The 16,437-nt window shown below is 46.4% G+C and overlaps 1 protein-coding gene across 1 annotated transcript in view; it reads left to right on the top strand.

Annotated features, from left to right (window-relative positions):
• Positions 1-12,857: 12,857 nt before the first annotated feature.
• LOC119929615 overlaps positions 12,858-16,437 on the top strand; it is a 36,837-nt gene continuing 33,257 nt past the window's right edge. Inside the window, exon 1 of the mRNA XM_038747790.1 lies at positions 12,858-12,930. Within this exon, the coding sequence (XP_038603718.1) occupies positions 12,858-12,930 (73 nt within the window). The remainder of the gene's footprint in view (positions 12,931-16,437) is intronic.

Raw genomic sequence — 16,437 nt, 5'->3', positions numbered from 1 at the left:
CAGGTGAGGGAAGGGGCAGGGCCTGGGGTGCTTTGGGGTCACCGAGGCCTGAGGAAAGAGCAGGGGCCTGGGGGTGGTCTCCTCCTCCTCCTCCTCCAGTCATATTTATTGAGCACTTACTGTGTTCAAAGCGCGAGGGAGAGGACAATCTAATGTCCTACCTCTGGCCCGGACTGCCCTTCCTCCTCAAATAATAATAATAATAATGATGGTATTTGTTAAGCGCTTACTCTATGCAAAGCACTGTTCTAAGCCCCTTCCTTCCTCTCCCCCTCGTCCCCCTCTCCATCCCCCCATCTTACCTCCTTCCCTTCCCCACAGCACCTGTATATATGTATATATGTTTGTACGTATTTATTACTCTATTTATTTATTTATTTTACTTGTACATATCTATTCTATTTATTTTATTTTGTTAGTATGTTTGGTTTTGTTCTCTGTCTCCCCCTTTTAGACTGTGAGCCCACTGTTGGGTAGGGACTGTCTCTATATGTTGCCAATTTGTACTTCCCAAGCGCTTAGTACAGTGCTCTGCAGACAGTAAGCGCTCAATAAATACGATTGATGATGATGGGGAGGTTACAAGGTGATCAGGTTGTCCCACGGGGGGTCTTGCAGTTTTAATCCCCATTTTACAGATGAGGGAACTGAGGCACAGAGAAGTTAAGTGACTTGCCCAAAGTCACACAGCTGAAAGTCGGCAGAGCTGGGATTTGAACCCATGACCTCTGACTCCAAATCCACCAAAAGATCACTCTTCCCCCCTTCAAAGCCCTACTGAAGGCGCACCTCCTCCAAGAGGCCTTCCCAGACTAAGTCCCCCTTTCCTCAGCTCTCCCTCCCATCTGCATCACCTCAACTCACTCCCTTTGCTCTTCCCCTCTCTTCCTACCCCACAGCACTTATGTATTTATATATATATGTATAATTCTATTTATTTATATTGATGCCTGTATACTTGTTTTTATGTGTATGTATCTATAATATTTTTTATTTATATTGTTGCCTGTTTACTTGTTTTGACGTCTGCCTTCCCCCTTCTGGACTGTAAGCCCTGTGTGGGCAGGAATTGTCTCTATTGCTGAATTGTACTTTCCAAGCGCTTAGTACAGTGCTCTTCATCCAGTAAATGCTCAATAAATAGGATTGAATGAACGAATGAACAAACAGACACATTCCTGCCCACAATGAGCTCACAGTCTAGAGCGGGAGACAGACATTAATATGAATAAATAAATAAATAAATAAATAAATAAATAAATAAATAGGTAAATAGCACAGTAAGCACTCAATAAATATGATTGAATGAATAAATTTCATTCAACTTCAAAATTCAACTTCCTCACCCCCTCCTCCTCCTCTCCATCCCCCCTGCCTTGCCTCCTTCCCCTCCCCACAGCACCTGTATGTATGTATATATGTTTGTACATATTTATTACTCTATTTTCTTTATACATATTTATTCTATTTATTTTATTTTGTTGATATGCTTTGTTTTGTTCTCTGTCTCCCCCTTCTAGACTGTGAGCCCACTGTTGGGTAGGGACCGTCTCGATATGTTGCCAACTTGTACTTCCCAAGCGCTTAGTACAGTGCTCTGCACACAGTAAGCGCTCAATAAATATGATTGAATGAATGAATGAATGAATGAATGAATGAATAAAAAATAAATATATTACAGATTTATACATATGTTCTGTTGGGCTGGGCGGGAGGATGAATGAAGGAGCAAGTAAGAGCAGCGCTGAAGGGAGTGGGAGAAGAGGAGAGGAGGGTTCAGTCAGGGAAGGCTTCCTGGAGGAGATGGGCCTTCAATAAGGCTTTGAAGTAGGGGAGAGCGATTATCTTTCTGATATGAGGAGGGAGAGCGTTCCCGGCCAGAGGTAGGATGTGGGCGATGATGTCCCCTTCTCCCTCCATGGGCTTCCCTGGAGAAACAACTGGGAAAAGGCCTGAGGGAAGGGGAGGATCTGAGGAAAAGGGACAGGGCCATGGAAGATCTGGCTCCATCTCCTCTTCCCTCTTCATCCTCCTCATCCACCTTCTCCTCTTGTTCTTCCTAATCCTCCTTCACATATACAGTGCTTTGCACACAGTAAGCGCTCAACAAATACAGTTGAATGAGTGAATGAACATGTTAGAGGTAGGAGTAACAGCCGGCTCCTCCCTTACGTGCCACCGAAAGGGCCAATCAATCAATCAATTGTATTAATTGAGCGCTTACTGTGTGCTTACTATGAAAGTACAACACAACAATTAACAGACACATATCCTGCCCACAACAAACTTACAGTCTAGAGGGGAAGACAGACATTAATAGGAATAAATAAATCGCGGAGATGTACATCAGTGTTGTGAGGCTGGGCAACGCAGGAGGGAGTGGGAAAAGAAAAGAGGGCTTAGTCAGGGAAGGCCTCTTGGAGGAGATGGGCCTTCAGTAAGGTTCTGAAGGTGGGAAGAGTAATCGTCTGTTGAGTATGAAGAGGTCGGTAGCGAGGTGGATGAGGCTGAGCTGCCTAATGAGTAGGTTGGCATTAGAGGTGTGAAGTGTGCGGGCTGGGTTGTGGAAGGGGAGTAGGTTGGCATTAGAGGTGTGAAGTGTGCGGGCTGGGTTGTGGAAGGGGAGTAGGTTGGCATTAGAGGTGTGAAGTGTGCGGGCTGGGTTGTGGAAGGGGAGTAATGAGGTGAGGTAGGAGGGGATAAGGTGATTGACTGCTTTAAAGCCAATGGTGAGGAGTTTCTGTTCGATGCAGAGGTGGATGGGCAACCACTGCATCAGCCTCCTCTCCGATCTCCCATCCTCCTGTCTCTCCCTCTTCAGTCTATACTTCACGCCGCTGCCCGGATCATCTTTGTGCAGAAACGCTCTGGGCATGGTACTCCCCTCCTCAAGAATCTCCAGTGGCTGCCTGTCAACCTACGCAACAAGCAAAAACTCCTCACTCTTAGCTTCAAGGCTGTCCATCCCCTCGCCCCCTCCTACCTCCCCTCCCTTCTCTCCTTCTCCAGCCCAGTCCACATCCTCCGCTCCTCTGCCGCAAACCTCCTCACTGGGCCTCCTTCTCGCCTGTCCCGCCGTCGACCCCCGGCCCACGTCCTCCCCCTGGCCTGGAATACCCTCCCTCCACACATCCGCCAAGCAAGCTCTCTCCCTCTCTTCAAAGCCCTGCTGAGAGCTCACCTCCTCCAGGAGGACTTCCCAGACTGAGCCCTCCTTTTCCTCTCCTCCTCCCCATCCCCCCCCGCCATACCTCCTTCCCTTCCCCACAGCACCTGTATATATGTTTGTACAGATTTATTGCTCTATTTATTTTACTTGTACATATTTACTATTCTATTTCTTTTATTAATGATGTGTATATAGCTATAATTCTATTTATTCTGATGGTATTGACACCTGTCTACTTGTTTTGTTTTGTTCTCTGTCTCCCCCTTTTAGACTGTGAGCCCACTGTTGGGTAGGGACTGTCTCTATATGTTGTCAACTTGTACTTCCCAAGTGCTTAGTACAGTGCTCTGCACACAGTAAGCACTTGATAAATATGATTGAATGAATGAATAAATGAGAGGGGAGAGGCAGGAGACTGGGAGGTCAGCAAGGAGGATGACACTGTAATCATTCATTCATTCATTCATTCATTAATCGTATTTATTGAGCACTTACTGTGTGCAGAGCACTGTACTAAGCACTTGGGAAGTACAAGTTGGCAACATATAGAGACGGTCCCTACCCAACAGTGGGCTCACAGTCTAAAAGGGGCTCACAGTCTCCACCAACCCATCAGGGGTATTTCTTGAATTCTTGCTGTGTGCAGAGAACCGTACTAAGTGCTTGGGAGAGTACAATATGGTTGGTAGACACAGTCTCTGCCTTCAGGGAGCTTACAGTCTAATTAGGAAGGTAGACATTAAAATAATTTACAGGTAGGGGAGTATATCAGTGCCGTGGGGGGTGACAGGATGTGTGTCTGTTTGTGAGAGAGAGAAAGAGAGAGAGAGATGAAGAGAAAGGGAGTTCCAAAGTGTTTAGGAGGGTGGAACTAAGTACATTGGAGAGTCTCTGTCTGCTGTGGGTAGTGTAAGCCGACCCGTCTGTGGGAATTTAGGGGCTGCGACAGTTGCAGCAACAAAGAGGAGCGGTGTGGCCCAGTGTCCTCGGTGTGGTCCTTGTGTCTCTCCCCACTTCCATCCATACTTCATGCTGCTGCCCGGATTGTCTTTGTCCAGAAACGCTCTGGGCATGTCACTCCCCTCCTCAAAAATCTCCAATGGCTACCAATCAATCTGCGCATCAGGCAGAAACCCCTCGCCCTGGGCTTCAAGGCTGTTCATCCCCTCGCCCCCTCCTACCTCACCTCCCTTCTCTCCTTCTCCAGCCCAGCCCGCACCCTCCACTCCTCTGCCACTCACCTCCTCACCATACCTCGTTCTCGCCTGTCCCGCCATCGACCCCCGGCCCACGTCATCCCCCGGGCCTGGAATGCCCTCCCTCTCCCCATCCGCCAAGCTAGCTCTCTTCCTCCCTTCAAGGCCCTACCGAGAGCTCACCTCCTCCAGGAGGCCTTCCCAGACTGAGCCCCTTCCTTCCTCTCTCCCTCGTCCCCCTCTCCATCCCCCCATCTTACCTCCTTCCCTTCCCCACAGCACCTGTATATATGTTTGTACATATTTATTACTCTATTTATTTATTTATTTATTTTACCTGTACATATCTATTCTATTTATTTTATTTTGTTAGTATGTTTGGTTTTGTTCTCTGTCTCCCCCTTTTAGACTGTGAGCCCACTGTTGGGTAGGGACTGTCTCTATATGTTGCCAACTTATACTTCCCAAGCGCTTAGTACAGTGCTCTGCAGACAGTAAGCGCTCAATAAATGCGATTGATTGATTGATTGATTGATTGGAAAGAGCCTGAGCATGGAAGTCAGGAACACTAGGTTCTAATCCCAGCTTTGACACTTGCCTGCAGTGTGTGACCTTGGGCCAGTCGCTTAGCTTCCCTGTGCCTCAGTTTCCTCACATGTAAAGTGGGGATTCAGTACCCATTCTCCCTCCTACCTAGACTTTGAGCCCCAGGAGGGACAGGGGCTGTGTCCAAACTGTTTTTCTTGGGTTTACCCCAGTGCTCAGCACAGTGCTTGGCCCATGGCAAGCACTTGAGAAAAAGCACGATTATTACAGAAGACATTGTCCCGTGTCTGTCTCCCCCTCTAGACGATAAGCTCATTGTAAGCAGGGAGAGTCTACCAACTCTGTTGTTTTGTACTCCCCCAAGCGCTTAGTACAGTGCTTTGCACACAGTAAGTGCTCAGTAAATACAATTGATTGATCGAGGGGCAGCAATAAGGGGTAATAGTAAGATGAAAATGGGATGGAAAAGAATCCCTCCTGCTCTGTGGTCTCAGCCCAGCCTTCTCCTCTTAAATTCCCTTTCATTCATTCAATCGTATTTACTGAGTGCTTACTTTGTGCAGAGCACTGTACTAAGCGCTTGGGAACTACAAGTTGGCAGCATATAGAGACAGTTCCTACCCAACAGTGGGCTTACAGTCTAGAAGGGGGAGACAGACAACAAAACAAAACATATTAACAAAATAAAATAAATAGAATAGGAAATATGTCCAAGTAAAATAAATAGAGTAATAAGTCTGTACAAACATATATACAGGTGCTGTGGGGAGGGGAGGGCAGGGGGGATGGGGAAGGGGAGAAGAATGGGGGGGCTCAGTCTGGGAAGGCCTCCTGGAGGAGGTGAGCTCTCAGTAAGGCTCACTTCACTTCTCTTTGCCTCAGTTACCTCATCTGTAAACTGAAGGATTGAGACTGTGAGGCCCATGTGGGACAGGGATTGCATCCAAACTGATTGCTCATATCTACCCCAGTGCTTAGTACAGTACCTGGTACATGGTAAGCGCTTAACAAATGCCACAATTATTATTATTATTATTAAGTGCTTTGATTAACAGGATTTTGCGATGGACTAAATATGTGGGTTGAAAGAAAGAGATGAGTCAAGTGTAATGTCAAGGTTATGAACTTGTGAGACCAAGTACCTGCTGTGTGGCCTTGGGCAAGTCGCTGAATGTCTCTGGGCCTCAGTTCCTCATCTGCAAAATGGAGATTCAATCCCTGCTCTCCCTCCTACTTGGTCTGCGAGCCCCGTGAGGGACCTCATAATAATAATAATGATGATGGCATTTGTTAAGCGCTTACTATGTGCAAAGCACTGTTCTAAGCGCTGGGGAGGTTACAAGGTGATCAGGTTGTCCCACATGGGGCTCACAGTCTTAGTCCCCGTTTTACAGATCAGGTGACTGAGGCACAGAGAAGGTGAGTGACTTGTCCAAAGTCACACAGCTGACACTTGGAGGAGTCAGGATTCAAACCCATGACCTCTGACTCCCTCTTTCCACTGAGCCACGCTGCTTCTCTGATCTGCCGCAGCACTTAGTGCAAGGCCTGGCACATAGTAAGCACTTAGTAAATACCATTCATTGAGTAACTGATTAACAAACACCACTGAGCCCCTTCCTTCCTCTCCCCCTCGTCCCCCTCTCCATCCCCCCCATCTTACCTCCTTCCCTTCGCCACAGCACCTGTATATATGTATATACGTTTGTACATATTTATTACTCTATTTATTTATTTATTTACTTATTTATTTTACTTGTACATATTTATTCTATTTATTTTATTTTGTTAGTATGTTTGGTTTTGTTCTCTGTCTCCCCCTTTCAGACTGTGAGCCCACTGTTGGGTAGGGACTGTCTCTATATGTTGCCAATTTGTACTTCCCAAGCGCTTAGTACAGTGCTCTCCACATAGTAAGCACTCAATAAATACGATTGATGATGATGATGATAATTATTATTACCCATCAGAAAGGAAGATAGTAAGCACTTAATGAATACCCCTATTATAACCTTCTAGACTGTGAGCCCACTGTTGGGTAGGGGCCGTCTCTATATGTTGCCAACTTGTACTTCAAAAGCGCTTAGTACGGTGCTCCGCACACAGTCAGTGCTCAATAAGTATGATTGAATGAATGAATGAATAACAATAATTGGTATTATTAGTATTACCAGTCAGATAGCAGATAGCACTTAAATACCATGATTATAATCATCATCATTATTATTACCAGTCAGATAGGCAGATTAGACTGTGAGCCCACTGTTGGGTAGGGACTGTCTCTATATGTTGCCAATTTGTACTTCCCAAGCACTTAGTACAGTGCTCTGCACATAGTAAGCGCTCAATAAATACGATTGATGATTAAAAGAGCAGCTGTTTACTGATCAGTCATAGTCTCAGGATGGCTTTCCCTACACAGCCCAGAAGTCCAATTCACAGTGACTCTAGTCTTTCGGTTTCCCCTCCCTTCCTTCCAGCATCTTGGGCACCAAGAGAAGCAGCGTGGCTCAGTGGAAAAGGGCATGGGCTCTGGAGTCAGAGGTCCAGGGTTCAAATCCCAGCTCTGCCAATTGTCAGCTGTGTGACTTTGGACAAGTCACTTACCTTCTCTGTGCCTCAGTCCCCTCATCTGTAAAATGGGGATTAAGACTGTGAGCCCCCAATGGGACAACCTGATCACCTTGTAACCTCCCCAGCGCTTAGAACAGTGCTTTGCACATAGTAAGCGCTTAATAAATGCCATCATTATTATTATTATTATTATCTTATCCCCGAGTGGCTCATCACTGCACCAGGGGAGGGAAACACTCCCTTGAGACCCAATCCAGGAATCAAAGACCGGGTAATAATAATAATAATAGTGTTTGTTAAGTGCTTACTATGTGCCAAGGGCTGTTCTAAGCACTGCGGGAGATACAAGGTAATCAGGTTGTCCCACGTGGGGCTCACAATCTTCATCCCCATTTTACAGATGAGGTAGCTGGGGCACAGAGAATCAATCAATCAATCAATCGTATTTATTGAGCACTTACTGTGTGCAGAGCACTGTACCAAGCGCTTGGGAAGTACAAGTTGGCAACATATAGAGACAGTCCCTACCTGACAGTGGGCTCACAGTCTAAAAGGGGGAGACAGAGAACAAAACCAAACATACTAACAAAATGAAATTAATAGAATAGATATGTACAAGTAAAATAAATAAATAAATAAATAGAGTAATAAATATGTACAAACATATATACATATATACAGGTGCTGTGGGGAAGGGAAGGAGGTAAGGTGGGGCGGATGGAGAGGGGGACGAGGGGGAGAGGAAGGAAGGGGCTCAGTCTGGGAAGGCCTCCTGGAGGAGGCCCCTTGCCTTTCTTCTCCTTCATCTTTCTGCTCTCTACAGTCACACTTGGGCATCCAGATACAACCTCCTCCCTAGTGGACACTTCACCGGAAACCTTGAAGACAAGAGCGTTTGAGCTCAAGAATGTTTACAGCTGATGGACTCTTCTGATAATCTTGATCGGCTGAGGCCATGGGGAGGAGGAAGAAGAGGAGGAGGAGACGGAGGGAAAAGATGACCAGATCACCCAATGGGAAGAAGCACGGTGTAATAATAATAATGTTGGTATTTGTTAAGCACTTACTATGTGCCAAGCACTGTTCTAAGCGCTGGCGAGGTTACAAGGTGATCAGGTTGTCCCACGGGGGCTCACACAATTTTAATCCCCATTTTCCAGATGAGGTACCTGAGGCCCAGAGAAGTGAGGTGACTTGCCCGAAGTCGCACAGCTGACAATTGGCGGAGCCGGGGTTTGAACCCATGACCTCTGACTCCAAAGCCCGGGCTCTTTGCACTGAGCCACTCTGGGCCCGCGAGTCAGAAGATCATGAGTTCTAATCCCACTCTGCCACTAGCCTGTTGCGTGACCGCAGGCAAGTCACCTCACTTCTCTGAACCGCAGTTTCCTCTTCTGGAAAATGGGGATTGAGACTGTGAGCCCCATGGGGGACAGGGACTGTGTTCGACCTGATTTGCTTGTATCTACCCTAGCGTTTAGTACAGTGCCTGGCGCATAGTAAGCGCTTAACAAACACTACAGTCATTTTATTATTATTAGGTCTGCTGGCAGCAGGGCAGACCCCGGGTGGACAGCTGACCGGGCATAGGTCCCCAACTAGGTTGCCCAGCCTGAGTCATTGCTAGGGCTGGGCCAGCTAGGTTGAGGTGACATGTGAGTTGGGTGGGTTGGGTGGGTGGGAGGAAGATGGGCAGGGTGAACTTTAGTTTATTTTATTGTCTGGGTCCCTCCTGCACATTGAAAATTCCTTGTGGGCAGGGATCGCGTCTTCCAACTCTGTTGTATTGTACTTTCCCAAGCGCTTGAGGTGGCATGTGAGTTGGGTGGGTTGGGTGGGTGGGAGGAAGATGGGCAGGGTGAACTTTAGTTTATTTTATTGTCTGGGTCCCTCCTGTACATTGAAAATTCCTCGTGGGCAGGGATCGCGTCTTCCAACTCTGTTGTATTGTACTTTCCCAAGCGCTTGAGGTGGCATGTGAGTTGGGTGGGTTGGGTGGGTGGAGAGGGAGATGGGCAGGGTGAATTTTAGTTTATTTTATTGTCTGGGTCCCTCCTGTACATTGAAAATTCCTTGTGGGCAGGGATCGCATCTTCCAACTCTGTTGTATTGTACTTTCCCAAACGCTTGAGGTGGCATGTGAGTTGGGTGGGTGGGAAGGAAGATGGGCAGGGTGAACTTTAGTTTATTTTATTGTCTTTGTCCCTCCTGCACATTGAAAATTCCTTGTGGGCAGGGATCGCGTCTTCCAACTCTGTTGTACTTTCCCAAGCGCTTGAGGTGGCATGTGAGTTGGGTGAGTTGGGTGAGTTGGGTGGGTTGGGTGGGTGGGGAGGTAGATGGGCAGGGTGAATTTTAGTTTATTTTATTGTCTGGGTCCCTCCTGCACATTGAAAATTCCTTGTGGACAGGGATCGCGTCTTCCAACTCTGTTGTACTTTCCCAAGTGCTTGAGGTGGCATGTGAGTTGGGTGAGTTGGGTGGGTTGGGTGGGTGGGGAGGTAGATGGGCAGGGTGAATTTTAGTTTATTTTATTGTCTGGGTCCCTCCTGCACATTGAAAATTCCTTGTGGGCAGGGATCGTGTCTTCCAACTCTATTGTATTGTCCTTTCCCAAGTGCTTAGTATAGTGCATTGAGCACAGTAAGCCCTCAATAATAATACTAATAATAATGATGGCATTTGTTAAGCACTTACTATGTGCAAAGCACTGTTCTAAGTGCTGGGGGGAATACAAGGTGATCAGGTTGTCCCACGTGGGGTTCACAGTCTTAATCCCCATTTTACAGATGAGGTAACTGAGGCTCGGAGAAGTTAAGTGATTTGCCCAAGGTCACACAGCAGACGTGGCGGAGCCGGGATTCGAACCCACGACCTCTGATTCCCAAGCCCATGCTCTTTCCACTGGGCCACACTGCTTCTCTAAATAAATACCATCTCATTGCTTCTCAATAAATACTATCAATTGGCTGAGGGATTGCTTTCCAGGGCCTGGATCGCGAAGATTAGGAATCCAGGAACTGCTGGAGAAACTAGCAGCAACTGAGCAGGAATCTGGAATCAAATGGGCAGCCACAGAAAAGGTGAGTTCATAGAGTTTGTAAACCCTGGGAAGAGCGCAGCAATCATCATCATCATCATCAATCGTATTTATTGAGCGCTTATTATGTGCAGAGCACTGTACTAAGCATTTGGGAAGTACAAATTGGCAACATATAGAGACAGTCCCTACCCAACAGTGGGCTCACAGTCTAAAAGGATCTAAAAGCAATCTTAATCAAACTTTGAAACTCATGGATGGAAAAAACTTAGCAACAACCGACCTGCAATGATCCCCACTCTCCTCTCCCACCCTCTCGCCGTGAAAGAGAAATATCTTTGGTCCTCCATTTATGACATAATGAGGGGAAAATGGCAAATTCAGAAAAGAGAGGAGCATTCCTGAGGTCATCCAGGAACTAGAACTGAGAAGGAGCATGGCCTAGTGGATAGGGAGTATGCATAGTTAAGTGCTTAACAAATATCACAATTATTATTATTATTACATCTATAATATGTGTCAGTTTATTTTCAAATGTACATTCAATTTTCTATTGATTATTTTATCTCAGCATCGTTCTACTCCCTCTCTATCCTATTTGTAATTAGATTGTAAGCTCCTTGTGGGTAGGGAACATGTTTTGGCATCTATCATTTAGTATCATCATCATCATCATCATCATCAATCGTATTTATTGAGCGCTTACTGTGTGCAGAGCACTGTACTAAGCACTTGGGAAGTACAAGTTGGTAACATATAGAGACAGTCCCTACCCAACAGTGGGCTCCCAGTCTAAAAGGGGGAGACAGAGAACAAAACCAAACATACTAGCAAAATAAAATAAATAGAATAGATATGTACAAGTAAAATAAAATAGAGTAATAAATATGTACAAGCATATATACACATATACAGGTGCTGTGGGGAAGGGAAGGAGGTAAGATGGGGGGATGGAGAAGGGGACGAGGGGGAGAGGAAGGAAGGGGCTCAGTCTGGGAAGGCCTCCTGGAGGAGGTGAGCTCTCAGTAGGGCCTTGAAGGGAATGCAATTTAGTACATTGCATTCAATAGGCACTCAGTAAATATCACTACTCTCCTACATGTCCTGCTAAGAGCTTGCTTTTTTATGGTATTCCGTAAGCACTTAATATGCTCCAGGTACTTTACTAATTACTAGGATAGATACAGGTTACACAGTCCCTGTCCAATATAGGGCTCACAGTCTTAAACCCCATTTTACAGATGAGGGTACTGAGGCCCAGAGAAGTGAAATGACTTGCCCAAGATCCCACAGCAGACAGGTGGCAGAGCCGAGATTAGAACCCAGGTCCTTCTGACTTCCAGTCCCGTTCTCTCTATCCACTAGGCCATGCTGCTTCTCAAAAGCAGGGAAGCAGCGTGGCTCAGTGGAAAGAGCCCGGGCTTTGGAGTCAGAGGTCATGGGTTCAAATCCCGGCTCCGCCACTTGTCAGCTGTGTGACTTTGGGCAAATCACTTCACTTCTCTGGACCTCAGTTCCCTCATCTGTAAAATGGGGATGAAGACTGTGAGCCCCACGTGGGGCAACCTGATCACCTTGTAAACTCCCAGCGCTTAGAACAGTGCTTTGCACATAGTAAGTGCTTAATAAATTCAATTATCATTATTATTATTATTTCTAGACTGTGAGCCCGCTGTTGGGTAGGGACTGTCTCTATATGTTGCCAACTTGTACTTCCCAAGCGCTTAGTACAGTGCTCTGCACACAGTAAGCGCTCAATAAATACGATTGATTGATTGATTGATTATTATTATTATTAAAAGGCTTCTAAGCAAACTAGTTATCCATTATGGGATCTGCCCCAGTCTCCAGACTCCCCCTTTTGCAGATGAGGTAACTGAGGCCCAGAGAAGTGAAGTAGCTTGCCCAAGATTACAGAGCAGGCAAGTGGCGGAGCCAAAATTAGATCACAGGTCCTCTAACTCCTAGGCCCGGGCTCTTTCCGCTAGACCACCCTGCTTTAGGAGACACATTTTCATCATCATCATCATCATCAATCGTATTTATTGAGCGCTTACTATGTGCAGAGCACTGTACTAAGCGCTTGGGAAGTACAAATTGGCAACATATAGAGACAGTTTCATGAAATGTTCATCCCAGTCTGGAACCCTAGATAGCAGGAACCTGGTCCTGATGGGTTAATTAGTAATTTTCTCCAGGCAATGCTATAAAATAAGTTCAAAATCCATGTTCTTTGATCAACTATAAAGGCAAAATCACCGGGTGGCAATTCTTTCCACTGCTGGCCAGACTTGGGAAATGAACACTGGTTTCTGCCGGGAGTATCCTCACGATGAATGATTTCAAGACACTCTTCCCTCTAGCCCTGTGGCTTTTCTGCAGTCTGCAGTCGGCGGATTCACAACGTAAGACCCTCCCGGACCCTCCAGACTACCGGGGGCCGGAGGAATGATGAGTTTGCTTGATTTTATTTTAGAACGAGTGAAGGTCAAGGCGGAATGCTTGGAAAGCAGCCAGATCTGTGCCGTTAAACTGTGGTGTCTGTTAGGCGCTTATTATGTGCCAAGCACTGTAATAAGAGCTGGGGTAGATATGAGATAATGAGATCTCACATGGGGCTCACGGACTAAGTAGGAGGGAGAACGGGTACTGAATTCCCGTTTTGTAGATGAGGGAACTGAGGCCAAGAGACGTTAAAAGACTTGCCTGAGGTCACCCATCCGGGGAGTCGGGATTAGAACCCAGGTCCTGTAACTCCCAGGCCTGTGCTCTTTCCACTAGGCCACACAGTTTCCCTAAAGGTCTGCATTTATTCATTCAGTCAGTCAGTCGTCAGTCAATCGTATTTTATTCTGATGACTTGACCCCTGTCCACATGTTTTGTTTTGTTCTTTGTCTCCCCCTTCTAAACTGTGAGCCCGCTGTTGGGTAGGGACCGTCTCTATCTGTTGCCAACTTGTACATCCCAAGCGCTTACTGCAGTGCTCTGCACACAGTAAGCGCTCAATAAATACGACTGAATGAATGAATGAATGAATTTATTGAGTGCTTACTGTGTGCCGAGCACACAGTATGTGTGTGGGGATGGCAGAAAGAAAAGGGGGAAGGAGTTAGGCGAGATTTGTTGCTTTCGAAGTTGTCATCTTGACCACTGTGCTGTGTCCTGGGTGCCACGATTGCCCTGTGCGGCTGGTTCACAAATTGCCCTGAGCCAATCTCAATTTTTACAGATGGGAGCGTCTGCGGTTCAGTTGGCTCTGTGGGTCAGATGGTACTTCATCTCTATATTTTTCTAGGTTTAATTGCGCCTAGAAAAATAGTTTCGGGTGTGGGGTCCAATCAAGAGGGACAGTGAAAGCAAACCTGTTGAGAAGTTGCATGTTTGAGCAGGGTTGAGCAGGGCCTGAGAAATTATGCAGTTTGGGTTCTTAAGAAGGGAATCACAAGAAAAGGAATCAGGATGTGAGACTTCTACGGGAGAGTCAGAGAGCCACTGTCAAAATAATACCCGGTTTAGACGTGCCTGTTAGTTTGTCCGCCAGTAATTAAATCCATTATGGGCAGGGAATGTCTGCTAATTCTGTTGGATTATCCTCTCCTAAGCGCTTAGTACAGTGCTCTGCACATAGTAAGCGCTCAGAAAATACCACTGATTGGTTAATTGATTGAGGCAATCCCCATGACACAAGATTGAGTCAGCAGGTGGAACAGCCTGCCACAGAGGCAATATAAAATAGGTTGTGCGTGATTTGAAGCTTCCTGCTGACATTCTTTGGTCTGCTGCGAAATCTTCCTGGTCTCCCAGGATGGAGAGGAAAGAACTCGCCTTTCCTGGAATGAGGAGACAAGACCTTCCTCAAGAACTGCCACCGTGTGATTTTGATTTACATCTAGACTAGACTGTGAGCCCCCTCTTGGGTAGGGACTGTCTCTATATGTTGCCAACTTGTACTTCCCAAGCGCTTAGTACAGTGCTCTGCACACAGTAAGCACTCAATAAATATGATTGATTGATCTGTGTGTTTTCAGGATTCCTTAGGACCATTCGCTCAGGAGCATGGGGGTGGTTTTCGAACTGGCTGATTATCCACGATGGATTTTTATTTTAAAAGTGCTTATGATTCTGCGACTTGCCTCCCCTCAGACTTTTTTTTAATGGTATTTGTTAAACACTCATTATGTCCCAGGCACTGCACTGAGTGTTGGGGTAGATCACTCAATCAGTCGTATTTATTGAGAGCTCATTATGTGCAGAAAATTATTCTAATCAATTGGGAGAGTACAACAGAATTAGCAGACACATTCCCTGCCCATAACGAGCTTATAGCCTAGGGGGAAAGGCATACAGTAATATAAATAATTTATAATATATAATTTAAAGATATGTACCTAAGTGGCATGGGGTTGGGGCAAATATCAAACGCCCAAAGATCGTAGATCTAAGTACGTAGTCAGTCAACCATATTTAACGAGCTCTTACTTGTGTGTACAGCACTGTACTGAGTACTCGGGAGAGTACAATATAATAATAAGCAGATACATTCCTTGGCTCATAACGAATTTATGGTCTGATGTCGCAGAACAAGCTAATCAGGTTGGACACAGTCCATGTCCCACATTCATTCATTCAATTGTATTGAGCGCTTACTGTGTGCAGAGCACTGTACTAAGTGCTTGGGAAGTACAAGTTGGCAACATATAGAGACGGTCCCTACCCAACAACGGGCTCACAGTCCCACATGAAGTTCACAGTCTTAATCCCCATGTTACAGATGAGGTAACTAAAGTACAGATAAATTAAGTGACTTGCCCAGGATCACACAACGGGCAACTGGTGGGTTGTTGTTTCCAAGCCCAACCCTGACCTAAATGAATCCGCTAACCGCTACCCTGCTGGTTCAATCACTCATCCTATCCCGACTGGATGACTGCATCAGCCGCTTCTCTGATCTCCCGTCCTCCTGTCTCTCCCCACTTCAGTCTATACTTCACGCTGCTGCCCGGATCATCTTTGTGTAGAAATGCTCTGGGCATGTTACTCCCCGCCTCAAAAATCTCCAGTGGCTACCAGTCAACCTACCCATCAGGCAAAAACTCCTCACCCTGGGCTTCAAGGCTGTCCATCCCCTCTCCCCCTCCTACCTCACCTCCCTTCTTTCCTTCTCCAGCCCAGCCCGCACCCTCCACTCCTCTGCCTCTGCTTACCTCCTCACTGGGCCTCGTTCTCACCTGTCCCGCCATCGACCCCCGGCCCACGTCCTCCCACTGGCCTGGAATGCCCTCCCTCCACACATCCGCCAAACTAGCTCTCTTCCTCCCTTCAAAGCCCTACTGAGCGCTCTCCTCCTCCAGGAGGCCTTCCCAGACTGAGCCCCCTCCTTCCTCTCCCTCTCCCCATCCCCCCTGCCCTACCTCCTTCCCCTCCCCACAGCACCTGTATATATGTTTGTACAGATTTATTACTCTATTTATTTTACTTGTACATATTTACTATTCTATTTATTTTGTTAATGATGTGCACCTAGCTTTACTTCTCTTTATTCTGATGACTTGACACCTGTCCACATATTTTGTTTTGTTGTCTGTCTCCCCCCTCTAGACTGTGAGTCCGTTGTTGGGTAGGGACCCTCTCTATATGTTGCCAACTTGTACTTCCCAAACGCTTAGTACAGTGCTCTGCACACAGTAAGTGCTCAATAAATACGATTGAATGAATGAATGAATGAATCCAATCACTTATCCTAACCCGCCTTGATTTCTGTATCGGCCTCCTTTCTGACCTCCCAGCCTCCCGTCTCTCCCGACTCCAGTCCATACTTCACTCTGCTGCCCAGATTATTTTTCTATGTGAAAAACGTTCAGGTCATGATTCCTCACTCCTCGATAACCCTTCAAAGCCCTACTGAGAGTCA

The sequence above is a fragment of the Tachyglossus aculeatus genome, chromosome 6 (genome assembly GCF_015852505.1).
Source record: "Tachyglossus aculeatus isolate mTacAcu1 chromosome 6, mTacAcu1.pri, whole genome shotgun sequence".
Lineage (NCBI taxonomy): Eukaryota > Metazoa > Chordata > Mammalia > Monotremata > Tachyglossidae > Tachyglossus > Tachyglossus aculeatus.
Note: the sequence above shows the minus strand (reverse complement) of the source record. Positions and strands in the feature narration are given on the sequence as shown.